General features: G+C 39.0%; 1 protein-coding gene across 5 annotated transcripts in view; it reads right to left on the reverse strand.

Moving 5' to 3' along the window:
* Positions 1-22,219, reverse strand: part of LOC108709423 (cyclic AMP receptor-like protein A) — a 256,285-nt gene that overhangs the window by 16,209 nt on the left and 217,857 nt on the right. For all 5 annotated transcript variants that reach the window (XM_041583760.1, XM_041583759.1, XM_018249222.2 and 2 more), the window contains one exon: positions 15,479-15,626. In XM_041583760.1, coding sequence (XP_041439694.1) covers positions 15,479-15,626 — 148 coding nt within the window. The remainder of the gene's footprint in view (positions 1-15,478; positions 15,627-22,219) is intronic.

A 22,219-nucleotide genomic window follows, 5' to 3' on the forward strand; every position in this document is an offset into this window, starting at 1 on the left:
GGACCAAAGCGTCTGCTTCCTCTACAGGCCCCGCGAGGCCACAGCAGAAGAGGATTTGTGGCGAGGCGGGGGCAACAGAAGAGGCCGGAGCTGGGTCCATGCGGCCTTGGGGCGCTGCAACTCAAAATCCGGCCTTGTTCCTCTAAGGTTAAGGGGAATCGTCACTCCCCAGTCTCTCTTATTCCTTCGCCTAAGGAAGGGGGATGTAGGTGGCTGGGAGACTCCTGCGTGAGGTGGGGAGGGGTTGAGAAGTGTAGTGGGCACAGGGTATGTAGTGGGCAGGGGCTAGGCAGGAAGTGGGTGGGCAGTTGCGGATTGCAGTATGCAGGGCCCTCCGAAGATTTTTTATGCAGGGGGGCCTGATGCACTCTAGTTACACCACTGCTCTAAATACTACAATGATTTAAACAATGGATTTCATATAAGATCTGTGACCAAGGTAAATACATGCTCTGTAATAAACATAATTAAAATCGATATATATGTATAATGCAAATGTAAAGTAAACACACAATATGAAACCACAGTTTTTATACCTCAATATGAGCAACTGATGCAACCTGTTTGCCCTTTTTAGCTGAAGATAAAATCATAGATTTTTTGTGACTGGAACAAAAGGCACAAATTATGTTAAACACAAACTCTATTCACCTAGCTTATGTTGAACAACAGGTTAAACTGACCCCTTAAGATTTTCTCTTATTTAAAGCAATTTTACATTGCAGAAAGTAATTTTTCGTTTAAGTGCTTTGAAATAAAAATATCACAGAAAACAAGATTTCACTGTTGGATTCTTCATTCAGTAATATTGGAGAATTGGTAAAATGTCTGAAAACATTCCTGGAAAAACACCATTAACGGATAAAACTTCATTTAACTTTTATTGTACAATGTAGAGAAAAATTATCTTTTTATAGAAATGGAAATGCTGTTTGTTTAAGAAGAAATAAATAAATATATGGCACCTGTAGGAAGCTTAAGAGACAAGAAAAAGGTGCTGGATAGTGAATATGAAATGAAAAAAAACTTTACCTGTGACTTTTCAACTTCTGCCCAGGTTATTGGCAAACTTAGACATCAAGAGCTAGCAATCATCACTAGACAATTCAGATTGACAGATATATACAGAGCTTACACTTTAAGGTCCCTATCACATTCACACACAGTAGGGTAAGCTATATTAGGAGCCAATTGAGCTGCCTTTTTGTTTTTGGAGTGTGGGAGGAAATCAAAGTACCTGTTGCACATGGGCAATTAAGCTGTTTCTTTATTTGTGGGGCCTTTGCAGATAATAATGTTTAATTAGAATGATAGTGTTGGGCTGAGTGTTATTGGCATAGCATTGTACTATACAAATAAATTAAAAATTTCAATCAATGCTATGGCAGGACTCTTTTGGTCATGCTGACAAAAGCTCAGGCATATGAAATGCAGTCTTCTGGCTCTCTGCATTGCACGAACTAGATCAGCTCCCAACTAAGATCCCCATCTGCAACTTCCTCTGTCTACACGAAGATAATCTTTTAATAAAGCATTGTCTTTGTAGTTCAAAGCTATGCTACTACAGGCACACTGGTTAGTGGTCCAGGGTTTTATAGGCACAATGGCATATAGTCAAGCAAAATATACCTTATCCAAAGCTGTTTTTTAAGTAGCATGGATCTAGTAATTATGCATCATGATATTTACTTCCCTGCCTATAACATTTAAATATGTGAGTGGGAGTTGTCACGCAGCTGGACTGAAGATGCAACTCGGATAATTGGTGAAACGTTTTCAAGAAGACTTAAAGTTCAGTTGCTTTAAGAATATATTATGGCCTGGATATATGAAGCAGACAGCTGCCATGACACTTTCCTTATAACAAGACTTATAAGCCATTGATATCAATGAAACAGAATCACCACCTGTAGTTATTAATTAACATTTCACTGATTTAATCCAGAAAATGCATTAGTCAAAGCAAACATTATGGCTCTTCCCACAAAGGAATAATTTTAAATAGGCAAAGAAGGAATATCCTTTGTGCCTACCATGATATATCTTTATATACTATATACATATTCATAGTAGTAATATATGGAAACTAAACCTTACTAATGAACTGGGGCAACAAAGTGAGCAGTTTCTTAGAAAATGCAGCAAAACCCATGTTCTATATACAGTAACAAATGTTTTTGTGACATCTACAGAGCAGGCTGCAGTCAGTACACAAAGCAGACAGTTAAGTTCAAGGTATGTATAAAATTAAAGGCAGCTTGGCTAGCCTATGTCAGGATCCATTTTTGTCACTGCCGAACTCCCAACCAGTTATCACTGCCTGCAAGAGGGCCGATCTTAAGAGACACAACAGAGTTGCTTCTAGGGTTACCACTTGGCTGGCACTTTTACGATGTCAAAGTTATTAATAGGGAAATAAAATAAAAAGCTACTGCTATGAGTCATGGTGCTGATTCTTTATACCCACCACCCCCAAGAAAGTGCAATTGCCACAGATTCTGAAGTTCAGCAGAGACTCTATACTGAGAGAGACAGAGAAAGAGGGAGAGAGAGACAGAGAAAAGGCCCTTCGGCACTGATCTGGATCTTCTGGATGTTCTCCAATAAGAAATGAACAACCCCCTTCTCTGTGCTCTGAGGATTTCCCACAGCTGTCATTCCCCATTAAAAATACATTCAAATAAGGGATCCTTTCTAGCACAGAAAGCATCTCGGCAGTGCCACAGACCTATACAGAAATACACAGAGAAACAGAAAATCAAGGTGCAAATTCAATGAACAGCTCCAGCAAAGGGCTTAACAAAAGTATCATAACATATATACAGTAGATTAGTGGGCTCGTTTTCAATTAGGCAGCAAAATGCAAAAACAGGTACAGGTATAGGATCCGTTATCTAGGAAGCTCAGAATTATGGGAAGGTCATCTCCAATAGACTCCATTTTAACAAAATAATTCACATTTTTAAAAAATGTTTCCTTTTTCTCTGTGATAATAAAACCGTACCTTGTACTAGATCACAGCTAAGATATAATTAATCCTTATTTTAGGCAAAACTATCTTAATGGTTTATTTAATATTGAAATTATTTTTGGCAGACTAATTGTGATCCAAATAAAGAAAGATCCCTTATCCGGAAATCCCCAGGCCCGAGCATTCTGGATAGCATGTCCCAAACCTGTAAGTTTTTTGTACTTGCCTTGGCAGCACTTCATACTGGAGGAACACCACTTGGCCAGGGCTTGGGGGCCCAATGGCAAAAACCCTAGCTTGCATGTGAAATTGCTCTGCAATTGTATCTTCAGTTCAGTTTACATTTTAAATGGTCAGAAGCAAAATTGCTTATTGTATGGGCTCAAAGGTTAGCACTTATGGTCCCCTTATTGCTCCAGAACCTATGCCCCTGCTATGACTTTTATATTATCTTCATTGCTAGGATGCTATTGGATGAGGAGACACATTGCTTTTAGGAAACTATTTGAGATACATCTTTATCCTAAAAATTCTAATCGTTCTTGTGATGGAGAAAAATGAATATTATTTGTCTTCCACAAGGTTATAAGTATGTCACAAAGGACTTGCCCCCTTTGAAAAGTCTTGTGACCATGACTGAGCTACACCCTATGCAAGGGAAAAAAAATATTTTTCAGGGTTAATTACAATGATTGCCAAACTACAACTTCCAGCATCCTCTGTCAGCCGAGAGCGACACATTTTGCCTCTTCTATAATTTAAATGCTCCTGCTGCTTTTAAATGTGTGTGAGAAAGCTTTGGATGTTCTCCAAGACGCACAGGCCCCAAACAATGAGTATGCTGTGATGCTTTGCACTTAGCACTTCAAGCTACAAGACTCTGCCACATGCTGATAGCCTGCTGTGTGAATTACCACTTGCCAGTCTGTAGCACACAAATATCTGCTGTAGCGTATGTGTTGTCACATGCTATTTCTTTACACTTTGAGTCACAGGCTCCGCCATCTGTCATTTGATAGCATTCATCTCCTGACAACTTCAGCTTCCCAGTAAACTGCAAGTTCTGTCTTTCACAAGCCTGTCTTTATCTGCTGACTTAAAATTAACTCAGGTTGTCCACTCATTGACTTGCTTTGTAATTATTTCAAGCACTCTTATTTACACAAGCTTTGTTTCATAAGGAGTTGGATACAGACACTCTATCCCTACCCTATCAGTACTCAATGGACCGCCATTGCAGAGCACCAGTCTCACAAATGACAGTGGTAGTTCTGTAAGGCAATAATAACTGCATAGTATAAGCTCATACAGATAAGTCAGTCGTTTTTTTCTAACTTTATTAATTCTTATTTAAAATTAGTAACAATGCTGGGGCTTTATTTTGTTATTTATTTTGTGTTCAGAATAACAGCAGTATGTTTAAAAAAGAATAAAGCTCAAAATCCTTATATTAGCTTTTATTTCCATACATGCAAATGCATTGGAAACACTGCACAAAAAAATGTATCAAATTTGTTTTATTCCTTTAAAGAAAGCGAAGAAAAAAGAATATGAGGCTGTTCCAAAAAATAGCAGTGCATTCTTCTTTGCAAAATCAAACATTCACTGTATAAACTGAAAAATGTTTCAAGATTTTGCTTTCCTTTGAATCACTGAACTAATATTTAATTGTATAACCACTGTTTCTGAGAACGGCTGCACATCAGTGTTGCATGGAGTCGACCAACTTCTGGCACCTGTTACATTCCTCAATTCTTCTGCATTTCTTGGTTTTGCCTCAGAAATAAAAAAATTTAAGTCACCCCACAGGTTTTAAATTGAATTAAGGTCCGGAGTTTGGACAGGCCACTCAATAAAATCAATCTTGTTGGTCTGGAACCAAGATGTTGCTTGTTTACCCCCATTTCAAGGGAATTTCTTCTTCAGCATAAGGCAACATGACCACTTCAAGTATTTTGATTTATTAAAACTGATCCATAATCCCTGGTATGCGATAAATAGGCCCAACACCATAGTATGAGAAACATCCCCATATCCTGATGCTTGTGCCACCATGCTTCACTGTCTTTACAGTGTACTGTGGCTTGAATTCAGTGTTTGTGGGTTGTCTGACAAACTGTCTGTGGCCCCTAGACCCAAAAAGAACAATCTTGCTTTTATCAGTCCACAAAACGTTGCACTATTTCTCTTTAGGCCAGTCAATGTGTTCTTTGGCAAAGTGGAACCTCTTCAACACGTCTTTTTTTTTTTTTTTTTCCCAACAATGGGACTTTCGGGGTCTTCTTGCCAATAGCTTGGCTTCATAGACCTCACTACTCACAGGTAACTTTAGACCTTCCTTTCTGGAGCAGATCAGGAGTTGGTTGCTATTGTAGAGCATTTGAAATCATTTTAACTGAGCAGCCTATCATTTTCTGCACTTTTTTCCCTCTGCAATCAACTTTTTAATCAAAGTACGCTGTTCTTCTCAACAATGTCTGAAACGACACAGATTTTCAGTGCAAAATGCACTATAACCAGCATGTGCAACATTTGCTCCCATAAATAAGGGTCAAAATTGACACCTGTTTTTTTTTACAGAAAGAATGACCTCACTAATTGATCTCCACACTGCTATTATTTGGAACAAGCTATTATTATTTTGATTACTGCTATTATTCGGAACAAGCCTCAGTTAATAGTTCAATTACACAGAATCAACAGCATGTTGGGTCTGTTGGTTTTCTATTACTCTACTACACCTATTTGTCATGTAGAAATATAATTTATACAACAGTGATTGGCCTGTAAACATTTGTAGCCAATTTTGCCAATAATTTTCACATCTGTTTATTGACATGCATAGGTATACTATATATCTGCCTGTGAGTCTTGGTCTTCACTTTTAGGATGGGTGAACATGCAAAGATCTTGCATATTTTTGGTCAGTTTTTGCTAGCTACATAGCCAGCCAAACTGGTCAATATAGACCCTGATTAGTTGCTTGAACATTCACCATTTCACAAATAATCGAATAGACTTACAAATTTGATTTTCAGTTAAATATATTCACCACCATGTCAACTTTCAGGAGGGTCTTATTAGAATTTGTGTCTTATGGACCAGAAGCCAGGGGCAGACCTCTCCCAGTTTGGTTAAACATTTTTCTATATTATCTGCAAATATGTATCCATTGTTAAAAGAATGAATTGGTTAAAACATATTCATGTAAATGACTTTCGGGCAGCGGGAAATGGGAATTAAACTCATCATAAGAAAGAGTCACCATTTACAAATGGAAAAATTCACCAAGAAAACCTACAAAAAGTCAGTGGGGCTCATTTATAAACATTGGAAACATTTGCAACTGGCAGTAACCCATAACAATTAATCGGTCATTAGCTTTTTTCAGCCAGATTCAGGTTGAGGACTGGAAACAATCATCTGATTGGTTGCCATGGGTTACCGTCCAGGTGCAAATTTGCCCCTCATTATAAATGAGCCCCACTATCCGCAAACACAGGGCTAATGTGATCCCAAAGTACTCTACAACTAATGGTTCTTCCACAGTAGCAGAAATATTTCTGATGCTGAAAATATTGCAGTGTGTTACTGGTTGCACAGTCTGCAATACACTTTTCTGAGCAGTCATGCAAAATATTATCTGCTCCATATATCTTTCAAGGTAAGATACCCAACTGGATACCCAACCTATTGACTTCCATTTGCTCCCAGTTGATGTTGGATATGGTAGTTCAAAGGAGAACTAAACACTAAGAAAGTATATGGCTTGAAATGTGTATTTTATATAATGAATCTCCCGCCCCACTAAAGGTTCAGCATCTTTATAACAGTTCATAGATAGTTACAGGAGCTCTCCATCTTGGACTTAAGAGTGTCAATTGCTCTGCATGTGCTCAGTGTGCTTTGGGCAGCTGCTAAGCTTAGGGATTGCTGCAAATCATCAAGCAGAACATGAGGTTCACATGTCATTGAAGCTGATGCTACATGGCTAAATATGAGTAACATAACTTGCATTGCCTAGGCACATGTTCACATTCCCTGAGATGTGTGTTTTCTCTCCACCGGAAGTGAACACAGAAATATTGGGCACAATGTGGCCTCTGACGGCCCCAAAGGTAGTGTGTGTATGGTTGCAACTGCATCCCTTGTGACCCCGTTGGTTGCAGTGCTGCTGATTATTACATCCTGATGCAAATGGCACTACTTTTGAAGCTACCAGGTATATCATTAAATGGTCCCTAAGCTCAGATAACTGACAGAAGCATGTGTTATGAATCAGCAGAAACAAAGATGGGGAGCTACTAAGGACTTATTTGAAGGCACATCATCCTTGCAAAAGTGCTATGGTTCCCTCCTTTTTTGTTATACTTTAATTCTTTAATAAGCAGCTGAAGGCCTCTCAGGTGGGAATATTTTGGTAATGGAAAAGCTTGAAATTGACAATCCTTATTCTTCTTCAGTTTTTTCCAGTTACTGAATAAAACATTTTTTTTTTATCCTGGCAAAAAGACAAGCATTAAACAAAATACCATACTGTGAACATGCAAGGGTCTTTCATCTTTGCTCATGGCTTCTGTTATCGAAATGTGCTTAGAAACAGTGTGAGCGAGACCACACAGCTAGGCTGCATTTCTTCCCTTTCTAACTCTGTCTTTATCAAAGCAAAGAAATTAACCCATATTCATTTGTGTATTGACACAGAGCAACCCAAGCTTAACAGCATACACTGCCAAACTATATGAAAAATACAAGTCATTGTATTTCCCAATGTAATGTCTATAATAAATTTATAATAAATAATCAGTGCTCTGCTCTAAAATAGTAGTTGGCCCAGACAAAGGTGTCAGACATATAAGCTTTAAATTAAATATTCATGAGGCTTGATTGCTATCTAAATAATAAACAGTGTAAATAGGGGGGTCCTGTGCTGGAAAAAACGGCGTTTTAGTAAGTTGTAGATTAAATGGTTATACAATGCTGGAAAACTTGCTTAACAGTCGAAAATGTGCCAAATTGAAATGTGCACTTATTTATTAAGGAGCTCGAAAAAAAGGGATACTGTCATGGGGAAAATTTTTTTTTTCAAAATGAATCAGTTAATAGTGCTGCTCCAGCAGAATTCTGCACTGAAATCCGTTTCTCAAAAGAGCAAACAGATTTTTTTATATTCAATATTGAAATCTGACATGGGGCTAGACATATTGTCAATTTCCCAGCTGCCCCAAGTCATGTGACTTGTGCTCTGATAAACTTCAATCACTCTTTACTGCTGTACTGCAAGTTAGAGTGATATCACCCCCCTCCCTTTTTACCCCCAGCAGCCAAACAAAAGAACAATGGGAAGGTAACCAGATAGCAGCTCCCTAACACAAGATAACAGCTGCCTGGTAGATCTAAGAACAACACTCAATAGTAAAAACCCATGTCCCACTGAGACACATTCAGTTACATTGAGAAGGAAAAACAGCAGCCTACCAGAAAGCATTTCTCTCCTGAAGTGCAGGCACATGTCACATGACTTGGGGCAGCTGGGAAATTGACAAAATGTCTAGCCCCATGTCAGATTTTAAAATTAAATATAAAAAAATCTGTTTGCTCTTTTGAGAAATGGATTTCAGCGTAGAATTCTGCTGGAACAGCACTATTAACTGATTCATTTTGAAAATTTTATTTTTTCCCATGACAGTATCCCTTTAAGGGCTCTTACTCACGAGCGGTTGTAGCTGCGCTCCCCTGCGCGTGTAGGCGCCGAACGCAGGAAAAATGCAGCATGTTGCGTCTCAACCTGCGCTCGGTGCCTACACGTGAATGTGTGAGTACAGCCCCATTGGAAAAAATGTAATGCGTCTATTCCTGCGCTCCCCTGCGGCTGAATGCAGAAAAATGGAACGCAGGGGAGCGCAGCTACAACCGCTCGTGAGTAAGAGCCCTAAAGCAGAAATATAATCACAGATTCTATTCTATCAGCTGTCTCTCTTACTAACGGCCATTTTACTTTGCAATTCATACAGTATGTTAAATGAGAAGGACAGTCAACAATCACTGTGGGCACCAAGGAGCAATACTCAAAGACAGGGAAACACCGCATAAGGTACATGATATTATTTAGGGGTGGTAAAGCAACCCAAAACAGGAATGTATTTAGATCAGGTAACTTTTTAATACATTTTATGCAAGACAACATTTCTAAGATTGGAGACAGGTACCCCTTTGGCCTTGTGCAGAGTTCTGCTTTGTATGCAAGATAAGTCTGCACGACTCCTCACATACAAAACTGAATCCAGCTGCTCGCAAGGGAACTCAGACATTTAATTTATTGATTTCAGATTCATTTTAGTGAGTGCAAGTGCATGCTTTTTTTCTGTTGCACTAAAGTTGCCATGTGATGCACACAGAAATCACATCCAAATTCAATAAATATCATTAGATGAGCTTCTGAGAGTATGGTAACTAGTTTAATCCAAATGTGTAAGCAAGCAGTTTTACCAAATTATGCTGCCTAATGCAGAAGGCTATAGCCTATATGAGGTAGTGACAGCTCACCAGTTGGTGCAGCACATCATTAAATATGCATAGCAAAGCAACTACAGCATAATTTGCAAAACTGGACACCCCAATTAAAAAAGAAATAATGACATAACTAGGCTGCTTCTACTTTGAGCACAACTGATTCAGAGCTCAAGAGGATTTTAATTCTTAAGAATCATGGAAAATATATATGTTATTAGTTTTCCACTGCACTTTATGGACATTAAGAAACTTCTCTTTTAGACAACCATGTGTCCGTGAGCATGTGCAGTTAATTTTGGTACAGCTTCTAATGAGATACAAATGGCTAGCAAAACAACACAAGTGATTTAGGGCTCTTATAGACGAGCGGTTTTACCTGCGCTCCCCTGAGTTCCGTTTCTCTGCGTTCAGCCACAGGGTTGTGCAGGGATAGACGCATTACATTTTTTCCAATGGGGCTGTACTCACACAGGCGCGTGTAGGCGCTGAAAGCAGGAAAAATACAACATGTTGCGTCTAACCCCACCGGCCCGGGGTTATACCAGCGAGCACCACGGATCGATTCTCTGCTGGCTTCTTCTGTCTTGTCGTGGCTTCGCATGCGCATTAGAGTGAAAAGCCGAACTTTAACAAAAAATTTGGCTTTTCCATTCTACTGCGCATGCGTCTGCCCTGAGAAATTTGAAGGCAAAAGAAGCCGGAAGAGAAGCATTCCGTGGTGCTCACTGAAATAACCCCCGGGCCGGTGTTTTCTGCTGATAGGAGCATCAGCAGGGTTTCAGGTAAGTAAATACATTCACTTGGGAGTGTCTAACATTTGGCACCCCCAAGTGGTTAACGACTTTCCTTCTCCTAATGTTATGGAGGCACTTATGTGACTTTTCTATGTAATGAGTTCTTGATCTTGGGTATTTTGTCCTGCACTCTCCTGACCCCCTCCATTCAGTTTTAATGCAGGGGAGTGCAGGCACAATCTGTCTGGGACTGCGCTGCTCTACGTAACCACAGGGGAGCACAGAAAATAACACTCGTGAGTAAGAGCCCTAATTTGAAAAGTAACTGGTCTTATCAACAACAGTAAAGTATAGGCTACAGTAACAAACAAGGGAAAGTTGTGCGCACCACTTATTAAGCAGGGGTGCAATGAGGCTGTGACCAAAAATTCATGCAGACAAATACAAGAGGTCCTCTGCACTCAACCCATTAACAATATATTTAAGACATTGAGACATTTTGTGCCGTAAGATACCAAAAAATGCCTTACCCTTTAACAAAACAGGTATTGTTTGTCCATATATTGCAATATATTTAAGCTGACCAACTACGTCAAAGTCATCCCTGGTATGGCCAGTCCTACATTCAACTTTAATCTGATTCATTAAGAATTGTATTGCTTCATTATACAGCTCCATCTTGTAGCTCCCACACTTTCCAACTATAGTGCGATCCCACTCGAGGCCAATAAAAGGGCAACCAAGTTTGGACGTTTTAACCTTGAAAGCAGCAAGTAAGTTGCAGCTAAAATGTTGTCCCTATGTAAAATGTATAGTGCAGTAGTAGCTAATCAGTGACTTGAGTCATAACAGTTTGCTTTTCTGATCTGCATGCTGAGGATCAAAAGCTAACTAAGAGTTAGAGAGCTGAAAACTGAAAGTTGGGTTCTGTTCTGTTATACACCAGTTCACTCCAGCCTTTATAGAGTACATTTTTGGCTAACTATGTTAGAAACATATCTAACATATCTATATACCCAGTTTTTATTTTTTACACTGAAGTGTTCATTTAAAATGGTTGTTTAATTTTAAATTAACTTTAAGTATGATGTAGAGAGTGATATTCTGAGACAATTTGCAATTGTTTTTCATTATTTGTGGTTTTTGAGTTGCTTTTTACTCTGCTCTCTTAGCTGCTCTCTTAGTTTGCAATCTGATTGCTAATCAGTCCAAAATTACCCTAGCAACCATACACTGATATGAATAAGAGACTGGAATATGAATAGGAGATGGTCTGAATAAAAGATGAGTAATAAAAGCAGCAGTAACTAAAAATGTGTAGCATTAAAGAGGTTTTGTTTTTTAGACAGGGTCAGTGCCCCTCAATTTAAAAGCTGGAGAGAATCAGTAGGCAAGTAATTCAAAAGGGCCAATTAAAAAGTTGCTTGGAATGAACCATTCTATAACTTATTAAGAAATCACTTATAGGTGAACTGCAGCTTTAATATGCGAGATCTGTTTTGGAGAACTGATGGGTAACATATGAGATTTTTAATAATGAGCTAAATCTGTATCTCATACTAAGACCACTCACTGGGATCTAAGGAACTGCTGTATCATATTTAAAACAAAGTACAGAATTCTATCTTCTGCTCATTATGTTTGTTTCAAGACCACAAATAGTGAAAGACAGAAGAGGCAGGAGGAGCCTTAGATGCATTATCAGAAGGGGTGCAGTTTCATTAAAATGTCTGAACCCTTTTGCTATTATATAAAGATTCCCTTCATCCTTAGTTCAACATGCATGCATTTGAAATTACAGATGTCAAGTCCTATTATTGCTAATTATCCAGTTCTTAAGGGTTCTTACAGGCTAGCATTTTTCCCTGGGTTCCCCTATAGTCCGTTTTTCTGCTTTTCACTGCAGTCGAGTACGGAATGACAGCCTATTCTTCCTTATACTGGCATACAGACATAGCCACATCCAAGCACAGAATGCAAATGGAACACATCATGTTACATAGCACTAGGAATGGACGAACTCCAAGAATATGTAATATGAATATGCAAAGTGGAGTTCAGTTGGGTATTTGGTCAAATCTTTTCTGAAGGATTCCGCCCACAACAAAAGTGCAGATTTGGTGCAGAACAATTCTTTGCATAATAACATGTGGGTAAAAGCTGTCATACACCTTTATCATTTGTTGATACAGCACCAGCAAGTTACACAGTACTTTACATTAATTTATAACAAACAAGGGTTACAGAATAAAAATGGAATCAGATGGCCCTGGCCCACAAGAATTAACAGACTAATGTGGCTATCTACAGAATACCCCTGGAACACTCTTGTTTAAAGGTTAAAATGTTATGCATTTTTCAATATGACAGACCACCCGCCATACATATTTTCACTTTCTTATAGTAAAATCAGTCAATGCCAGGGTCGGACTGGGCCAGCGGGCACACTTGGAAAAAACCCGGTTGCCCCAGGCACTTTTGGGCCCCACCAGCCCAGACTCACTCCCTCTTCTCTCCGGTTGTGCTGCAGTACTGGAAAAAACTTATGAGCGTGCATGCGTGTAAGGCGGGGGTGGGAGGTATTGACGGCACAGAGGAGTTTGCAGCTGGGGGGCCCGGGGTATGGTGTGGGTGGCCTCTGAGGCTGCAGTCCCATTGGGCCCAGGGTCCCCCAGTTCGACACTGTTCAATGCAAAAGGCACCTATATTCGGCAAGCATCTTATATTAAAGGGGTGGTTAACTTTTAGTTTGTTATAGAATGGCTAATTGTAACTTTTCAATTGGCCTTCCTTTTTTCTTTTTTTTATCATTTTTGAATTATTTGCCTTTTTTTCTGACTCTTTCAGACTTTCAAATCACTGCCCCCATCTTAAAAAATGCTCTGTAAGGCTAGACATTTATTGTTATTGCTACTTTTTATTACTCATCTTTCTATTCAGGCCTTCTCATATTTATACCCCAGTCTCCAATTCAAATCAATGCATGGTTGCTAAGGTAATTTGGACCCTGACAACCAGATTGCTGAAACCACAAATTGGAGAAATGCTGAATAAAAAGCTAAATATCTCAAAAACCACAAATAATAAAAAACAAAGACTAATTGCAAATTGTATCAGAAAATCACTCTCAATATTATACTGACAGTTAATTTAAAGGTTAACAACCCCTCTAAGTTGTTATTGCTAAGGTTTTGCTATAAAATAGAAGCCATAGACAAGCTATGAGTCTTATGGTCAAACCTCTTTTCTGTAGTACAAACAAAGTACACATCTGGGTGTTTTAATGTAAATGTCATTACACAATCTTTATGCTAAATGTACCCTAAAACACATACTATAAGCCGCTAAAGAAAAAATAATGTAATTTAGCACTGACAAAACAGAATTCTAGGAATTGTGTCAATGTGTGACAATGTTGGATTCATATCAGATCTGCTCTTGGTCTTATGTAAGTAGTTAAATCAATATTATCAACACAATGTGATAAAAACACTTATTTGTTTGGCCCATGTAGCCATTGGTTGAACTATTGTTCTACTGCTAAGCACAATGATCTAACATTTGGTTTGTAGGTTATTGTTTTATGAAGTATTACTGCCGAAGTTGGCACATTTTGAAATCATGGGGCAGAGTTGTCAAAATGTAAAGTTAGAGTTTATCACAGTAAAATTCCACCACTCTCAATTCATATGGGATTTTAAGAGGGGTATTTATCAATGGCTGATAAATACACCTCTAAAAACCCCAAAGGAATGAATAAAGAGCGGTGGAAACTTACTGTGTTGAGCTCAAAGGCCGAGGTACATGGAGTATTTAACCCACAGCTTTCACTTTGTGTTTTGCAGACAGAGAGAAGCGGATCCACTCCATGCCCCAGCTCCATTGATCTACACAGCTTCTGCTTGCAGGCAGGCATGAGCAGCAGAGCGGAGTGAAGGTCAGCATGAAAATGTGAACTGTGTGTACTGCTGCAATGCAGATTAATAGAGCTGAGGCATGGTGTGGATCTGTTACTCTCAGCTTGTGTTTTTTTTTTCTTCCATCAACAAACTGTATATAGGCTTTCAGCAAAAGCCACATTTTTTCAGCCACATCTTGGTTAGTGAGGATGGCTACTAATGGATGCATATTATATTGTTTATGTAAGATGATTGTTCTAATTGTAATGGTGGTTTAAGTGCCAGTTTCCTTTTATTTCCAGCTTATGCTTTGCTTGGAGACAATATTTTTGGAAGCACTTTTTCCTGGCCAATGTCGATGATAGTAATGTAAAACAGATAATATAATATAAATAATATAATATTTTATAGAACAGAGCTGTCTAACTGTAGCCTGGGGCCAGATTGGTCAAATAAGGAATTTGTATGCCCCCCCTCCCCCATTCTAATCAATAGCTCCTCGGACTGCTGTGTATAATATAAGCACTTTAAAGGGGTTGTTCACCTTCAAAACATTTTTTTCAGTTCAGTTATTTTATCAGATATCACCAGATTTCAATTGCTTTTCATGTTTTATGTTTGATCGTTACCGTGAGTTTCAAGATCAATTTTCCTCTTAGCGGCCGCACCCGACCCTAACCCACAACCCTCTATTTATAGACCAGCGCCCTGCCTCACAGTGACATCACAAAAGGGTGAGGGAGCAGGAGCGAGTCTATAAATTTAGGCAACGGAAGCCCGAATATTTTGTGCAGGAGCCAGTGTCGGACTGGCCCGGCGGGACACCGGGAAAAAACCCGGTGGGCCCCGAACCTCGTGGGCCCCCGCCGGGCCAGACCCCCGTACATATAGAAATTTTCGGAAAAAAAAAGTTTTCGCCGATGCGCATCGCTGCTCGCGCATGCGCACGAGAAGCGCCGCTCGCGCATGCGCACGAGAAGCGCCGATCGCGCATGCGCATGGCGGCGTTCCAGCGGCCGAATTAGGTGCGGCGCAGTAGGGGGCGGGGGCCCTGGACCAGCAGTCCCGGTGGGCCCCGGGCCCCCCAGTCCGACCCTGGCAGGAGCCGTCACTAGTTCCTGTCCCTGGTGTTTCAGTCTGGCAGCTCAGTAATCCAGGTGCAGATTCAAAACTGTAACTATTTGCTATATTAGTTGATACATTTCTCAGCAGCATCTGTGGAATATTAGCAACAAGTGTGTCAATTCTAACTGCTGGGCCAAAAATTTAAAAATGTATCAAATACAAAATAGAGAGCAATTGAAAAAAGTCTTTATTTTTTAACTATTTGAAAACGACTAAACTACTAAACAGGTACTCACCTGTAGTGAAGTTATAGTCAGCTGGCCCCATGTTTCTTTATCCAGTCCAAAAACAAAAGCATTGGCCAGTCCATGAAGTGGCGCACTAATAACATGCAGTAGAGTGAGTATGAAAACTGGCTGACTTGGAAATATGGCATTATGTATCCTGCAAAAGAAATAATGTGAAGGCAATTAGGACCCAGTCAAATTTAGATTATTTCAATATCTTCACCATATAATACTTAGGGGCCGATTCACCAAGGGTCGAATATCGAGGGTTAATTAACCCTCGATATTCGACTGGGAATTAAAATCCTTCGACTTCGAATATTGAAGTCGAAGGATTTTAGCGCAAATAGTTCAATCGAACGATCGAAGGATTTTAATCCAACGATCGAAGGAATAGGCTAACATTGAGTTCGGTAGGTTTTAGATAGCGAACTAGGGGGTCGAAGTTTTTTCTTAAAGAGACAGTACTTCGACTATCGAATGGTCGAATAGTCGATTTTTAGTTTGAATCGTTCGATTCAAAGTCGTAGTCGAAGGTCAAAGTAGCCTATTCGATGGTCAAAGTAGCCCAAAAAACACTTCGAAATTTGAAGTTTTTTTACTTCGAATCCTTCACTCGAAGTTAGTGAATTGGCCCCTAAATTTCACTGAGATATTTGTTTGTTTTATAAAACATTTGAGTTATATGTTATAATATTGCTTCATACCAACATATATAGGATGTTAATTGGAAGCAGTCCATTCAGCTTTGCTAATGCTTTAGTTATTTAGAATAATTTGCATGCACTGCATCACCATGAGGAACAAAAAAAGAGGAAACAAATTTATTTAAAAAACAGGATTTAATGTAATAGATTAAAATGCTGACAAAGAGACAAAACTACTATGGTGTATTTCTCATAGGATACCCAGGCCTAGATTTGTGGCAAGACCACAAAGGTGGTTTAAATTAAGTGGCGGCATGCCACCCAGGCGCACAAGAAATTTACTCGATTCCGGAGCACTAGGGACAAGGCTCAGGGACCCTGCTGCCACAAGGCGAGTTGAGAGACTCACCGGAGGCTGCAGCAGCCCAAGTTACCAGGGGTGGCAAAAAGCCATTCCTGGTAACTTCCAAATCATTAAACCAGAAATTCTGATATTCTACTGCAAGGAGTGCAATTGTGGCCTCCCCTGGACCAGCTCATGTGCATAAAAGGAAAGCTCTGGGAAGCAAGGGGGGTGCGGCAGGCCGGCAGCATCTCAAAACGTACCTTAAGAGGTAAAGAATTGCCCCTGACAAGGCACTAGTGCTCTGACATAAACAAATGAAGAGCATGCGAGCAATCCTGTGGGAAGGATGGGGCAATGGAGGATGCCAGTCTGCGGGCGCTCCCAGGGAAAATCCGGCCCTGAGGAGACCAGTCAGAACAAAAAAAAAAAACCACTACAACCACTTCAGTCATATTTTATAATGTGGCGTGGAGTCCCATTCACAGTTTTTGGAATGCTGCCCACACCTTTGAGCATAACTCCATGATTAGAGTGTGGGGGACCTACATGGTTTAGGTATCACACATTACACAATTGGCTTCTTGCCATGCTGCATATAATTGTACCACACCATAGGTGTTTAAGATGCTTACACACAAGCAGCTATTAGCCACTCAAAATCGTAATGTATACTAGGCCAAAATGAAGCCCATGATTCAACTGGGACATGTCAGGTATTGATTTAACCAGCTGGAAAATACATTGTCCTGGAACTGCATCTAAACAATTAGAATGGAATACAAAAGGACCTTTAAAAAAAAATAATGGTTTATTGTAGAAGTTGTATTTCTAATAAAGATTTCCAGAACGCAAATGAGATGTACTGTATATTATGAAATGCTTATTTTGTCTGTCTAACAACACAAATTCCTCCATAATCCAGTAAATTAAGATCAATAACTAAATAAAATGTGAACAAAACTAACAATATAACAATAAACAATAACGGGCGGGGGTGTAATTAACTGAATTAGTATCCAAAAATAAAGCCATCATTTCTGTTTCTGCTTCTGTTCACCTTATATTAGTGCTATGCAATTTAATAACATGTAGTGGATTGATGATTTCTCATTCAGCATGAGAGAAGTCTATGGAGCCTTTAAGCAGTCCATCAACCATACAAATCCACATCTGGCTCGTGGGCCTCCAGTTGGACAGCCCTGCCTTACAAGTATATTATATGTTTTTATATCTTAAAATAGTCATAAACAGCACTGCTTATTTTTCCTATTTTTTTTTTCTGCATAACCTCAATTTTCTCTATGCTATTTCTGTGACATTCTCTGCTTCAAGGCTATATAAAGAGCAGGTAACCTATGATTCTCTGGTTGTTCGTAATAAGGTGTTTGTGAGTGGAATACCATATCAGGATCCTTGCATGCAACTTTCTATCATGCTGGTAGCATGCTCCGAATGTGAATCAGAACTCAAACTGATCTGCAAGCAAAGCATCTGTCATATCTTCCTGTCATTCTCCAGTATCCAATGGGCTTTGCCAGCAATTGACAGAGAAGCCTGAATTATGAATCATTACTATAAGCAATTAATAAATCAGGCCCAGTGACTGGATTCACAAACTCTGCATCACTTTTTCTCTAATAGAAAGTCTAGGAGGTATATTGAATAGGGGCAATTAAAATAATATTTAGACTGAATGCTAAGCTGCTGTTCTTGGAACACTATAGTAAAACGACTACTAAGACAATATTTTACATACAGTATCTCTAACCTTGTTGGGAGCTAAGGAAAGAAGCCAGACCAAAGATAGATTGGCACATGGAAAGCAGCCCCTCAGAACTATGTAAGCTTCTGTTCTAAAAAAGTTTTTTTCTAGCACTACAAATTTTATACAACATAGCATGAAACATTTACTTAACCCTAAGTCCTATGAAAAGCCAGCTTTTTCCTGAAAAATAAAATGAAATAGGAAGAAAAGACTTGCCAGAATGTTTAGGGCTTTCATGAAGCAAGCTCTTAAAGGGGTGGTTCACCTTTAAGTTAACTTTTAGTATGTTATAGAATGACCAATTCTCAGCAACTTTTCAACTGGTTTTCATTATTTATTCTTTATAGCTTTTAAATTATTTGCCATCTAAAAAACAAATGCTCTGTAAGGCTACAAATGTATAGTTATTGCTACTTTTTATTATTTATTACTCTTTATATTTAGGCCCTCTCCTATTTATATTCCAGTCTCGTATTCAAACCAATGCATGGTTGTTAGGATAATTTGGACCCTAGCAACCAGATTGCAAACTGGATTACAAATTGCAAATTACAAACTGGAGAGCTGCTGAATAAAAAGTTAACTCAAAAACCGCAAAAAATATAAAAAAAAATTGCATATTGTGTCAGAATAGCACACTCTACATCACCCTAAGAGTTAATTTAAAGGTGAACAACCCCTTTGATGATGTCCTAATAAAGATTGGCTTTTAAATTGGACCTGTCACCCAGACACAAAAAGCCGTATAGTAAAAGTCCTTTTCAAATTAAACATGAAATCCAATTTCTATTTTTTATTAAAGCATCCATAGCTGTTTTCATTTTAAAATCTCACCTGTCAATCAAATACTGTCTGCCCCTCCTCTATGCCTACAGCAACATTCAGCACTTCCTAGATGTTACTGCTCTGCCCACATTCCCCTGTTCTCTTCACTGTTTTATTGTGTGGTCAAGGCATGGGGATGGACATCGGGTCCCCCATTCTGGTGCACAAACAAGATTCTGAGATGATGCAAGGCTTGCCTTAATAACAGTGTCCACAAAATGGCTCCTGCCTGCTTGCTATAATTATGAATTCCCAGACTGAAGGAAACAAGATTCAAATAATTTATATCATGTAATTAAAGTTCATTTTGCTTGACTAATGTGATAAAATAGGATTTTGAATAATGTTTTTGTGTGGCGGTCCCCTTTAAAAGGATTCTGTCATGATTTTTATAGTGTAGTTTTAATTTATAAATGACACTGTTTTCACTGCAAATAATTCACTCTACTGTGTAAAAAGTAATTCCTAACCCAACAAGTGAATTTTTTTTAGTTCTAATATTAGTGTGTAGGCAGCCACCTCAGGTCATTTTGTCTGGTCATGTGCTTTAAGGAAGAGCCAGTGCTGCACTACGGAACTGCTTTCTGACAGGCTATTCTTTCTCCTACTCAATGTAACTGAAGGAGTGGAAGTGGGACATGGATTTTTACTATTAAGTGCTGTTCTTATATGTACCAGGAATTATTTGGCTACCTTCTCCTTGTTCTGCTAATGGGCTGCTGAGGAGTGATGAAGTTCATCAGAGTACAGGTCACATGACTGGGGGCACCTGGGAAACTGACAATATGCCTAGTCCCATGTCAGATTTCAATATTAAAAAAATATGTTTGCTCTTTTGAAAAACGGATTCAGTGCAGAAGTCTGCTGGAGCAGGACTATTACCTGAAAAAAAAACATGTTTTCTCATGACAGTATACCTTTAACCAATATCGGTGTTTGGTGGTGTTTTGGATAATGGGACAGGGGACGCAGTTTTTGTATGCATGTTTTGTAAAGCACTTCTCCGGCATTCCTCAGCTAATCAGTTGATTTACAGTAAAGGGCAGAGGAGAAAAAGGTCGGCAATGATGAAGGACACTATTATCCTGCGCGGAGCTGCAGTCACTGTACCTGCTGTGCTCTCTCTGCAATTTCCCTGCATCGAACCACCGACCAAAAACAGAAGGCACAAATCCTGATATCCCATCATGAGGCAGAGCTGTACAGGAAAATCCAAGAGATTCACGCAGATCTGCTGCTCTTGCTCACTTCTCTTATGGAGAGGGGTTGGGGGTTGAAGGGATGCCCCCAGGGTGGGCAGATGAGCTGCTGCCCAGGGAGATAATGGGTCAGACATTGGCTTTAGGCTGCCAGGATCTCACCTATGTAACTGGCCTCAAGCATATGGGCTCCGGATTCACTTGTCCACAAGGGACAGAGATGCCACTCAAATCTGTGCACAACGAGGGCAACGATGTGGCTCGATGCATGCATATCAGAGCATATCAGTTATTTCAAGAGACATTACCGCATGCTGTCGCAACAAGAAGCTGGCCATTCCCAGATTTTAAAAGAGACAAATTCTTCTAGGAACTGGGAAACCGGCATGCCACAGCTGCATCGCTCATAACTTCCGGTTTTGGCAGAAGTCGGTTAGGGAGAAGATGCGGAGTGCAGAGCTGCAGAGTGAGTCGCCATATCGCCGTTTTCCAGTAGACAGGAAGCAGTGTTTTCTAACAGTATTTTTTTAATAAAGCATTGCTATTAATAAACTTTATGCAAGGTAGATCTATTATTAGTGTGGGTAGAATGGATTTTTTAATAAAAAAATGTTTAGCGTTAATATTCCAAAATCTGAGAACATTCATACTAACACACACATGTTATAGACTTTTTTTTTTTATTGGGGCACCAGTTTCCTTGTTGACAAGCCCAGGTAAGGGTCCTGCTCACTTAGCAGTATGGGGATGCATGATTACTGATGATGGCCCTACCTGCACCTGTTCAGTTCAATTGCATTATCCCTCCCTGCCCATGTGTAGTCTAACATATGACAGAGCAAACTATGAGAGGCAGTAGACTAACATGTGGAGAGAGGGAGAGCACCAAAATGCCACTGATACCAGATATTTTATTTAATATATAATTAGATAAGACAAATAGTCACTGTATATATATATATATATATATATATATAAATATATATATATATATATATATATATATATATATATATATATATATATATATATATAGATAGATAGATATATATATAGATATATATATCTATCTATATATAGATATTATATATATATATATATATATATATATATATCCCTTTCAAAAATATTCAGCTCCAATTAATTATACACACATTTTATTAAAAGATGACATTTACAATTATGTTTAAACAATTTAATGAATTGTAAAATATTTGCACTTAATTAAAATTATCAAAATTATAATTAAGCTGACTACCTCAAAGTCGACCCGGGTAAGAACACTCAATGTAACAATTGTCTACTCAAAAGGCTATGAGGGTTGACATCTATTGCAGGGAAAAGGCCTCAGTAGAGAAGTGCCTTATCTTTAAAATGTGTGCCTGTCTTGATAACAGAATGAAAAAGTAATCTCAGAACACACTTGTTTGCCTATCATTGAGCCGGCAGTGTGGCTGTTGCCAGGCTACCATAGAACGCCTGACTAACTCACTGTTACTTGTTTCTTTTCCCATCTGAAGCGATTATTTTGAGGCTGGCATGACAATTCCTTAATAATGGTATGTTGAAAGATTCAGGCAGAGGTTCAAGAGAGCACACGGATTGATATATCTGAACTGGCCAGGTGCTCCTTAAGTATGAATGACAAATCCAACCCTGTCAATTTACTTCACAGAACACAATCTGTTTTATGGAAATAGAGTCCAAAGATGGGAATAGGGGATTTTAGAAGCATTGTTTTAAATGGAGAGGCAACTAAAGGTCTTTCAAAATAAGACCAATTACTATGGTTTGTCGTTAAAACATGTTCTGCTTGTTCTCTTAATTTTAAAGTCCATTTTTTCTTTCTAGTATAAATGGATTATGATCAATAATTTACATTTTCTATCCTTTCTCTGCTTGGAAGAAGTAGTGCTATATTTAGGAGACAAAATGATATTTGTATAATGAAACCTCCCCTTGTCATTG

Source organism: Xenopus laevis, chromosome 2S (assembly GCF_017654675.1).
Source record: "Xenopus laevis strain J_2021 chromosome 2S, Xenopus_laevis_v10.1, whole genome shotgun sequence".
NCBI classification, from domain to species: Eukaryota; Metazoa; Chordata; class Amphibia; order Anura; family Pipidae; genus Xenopus; species Xenopus laevis.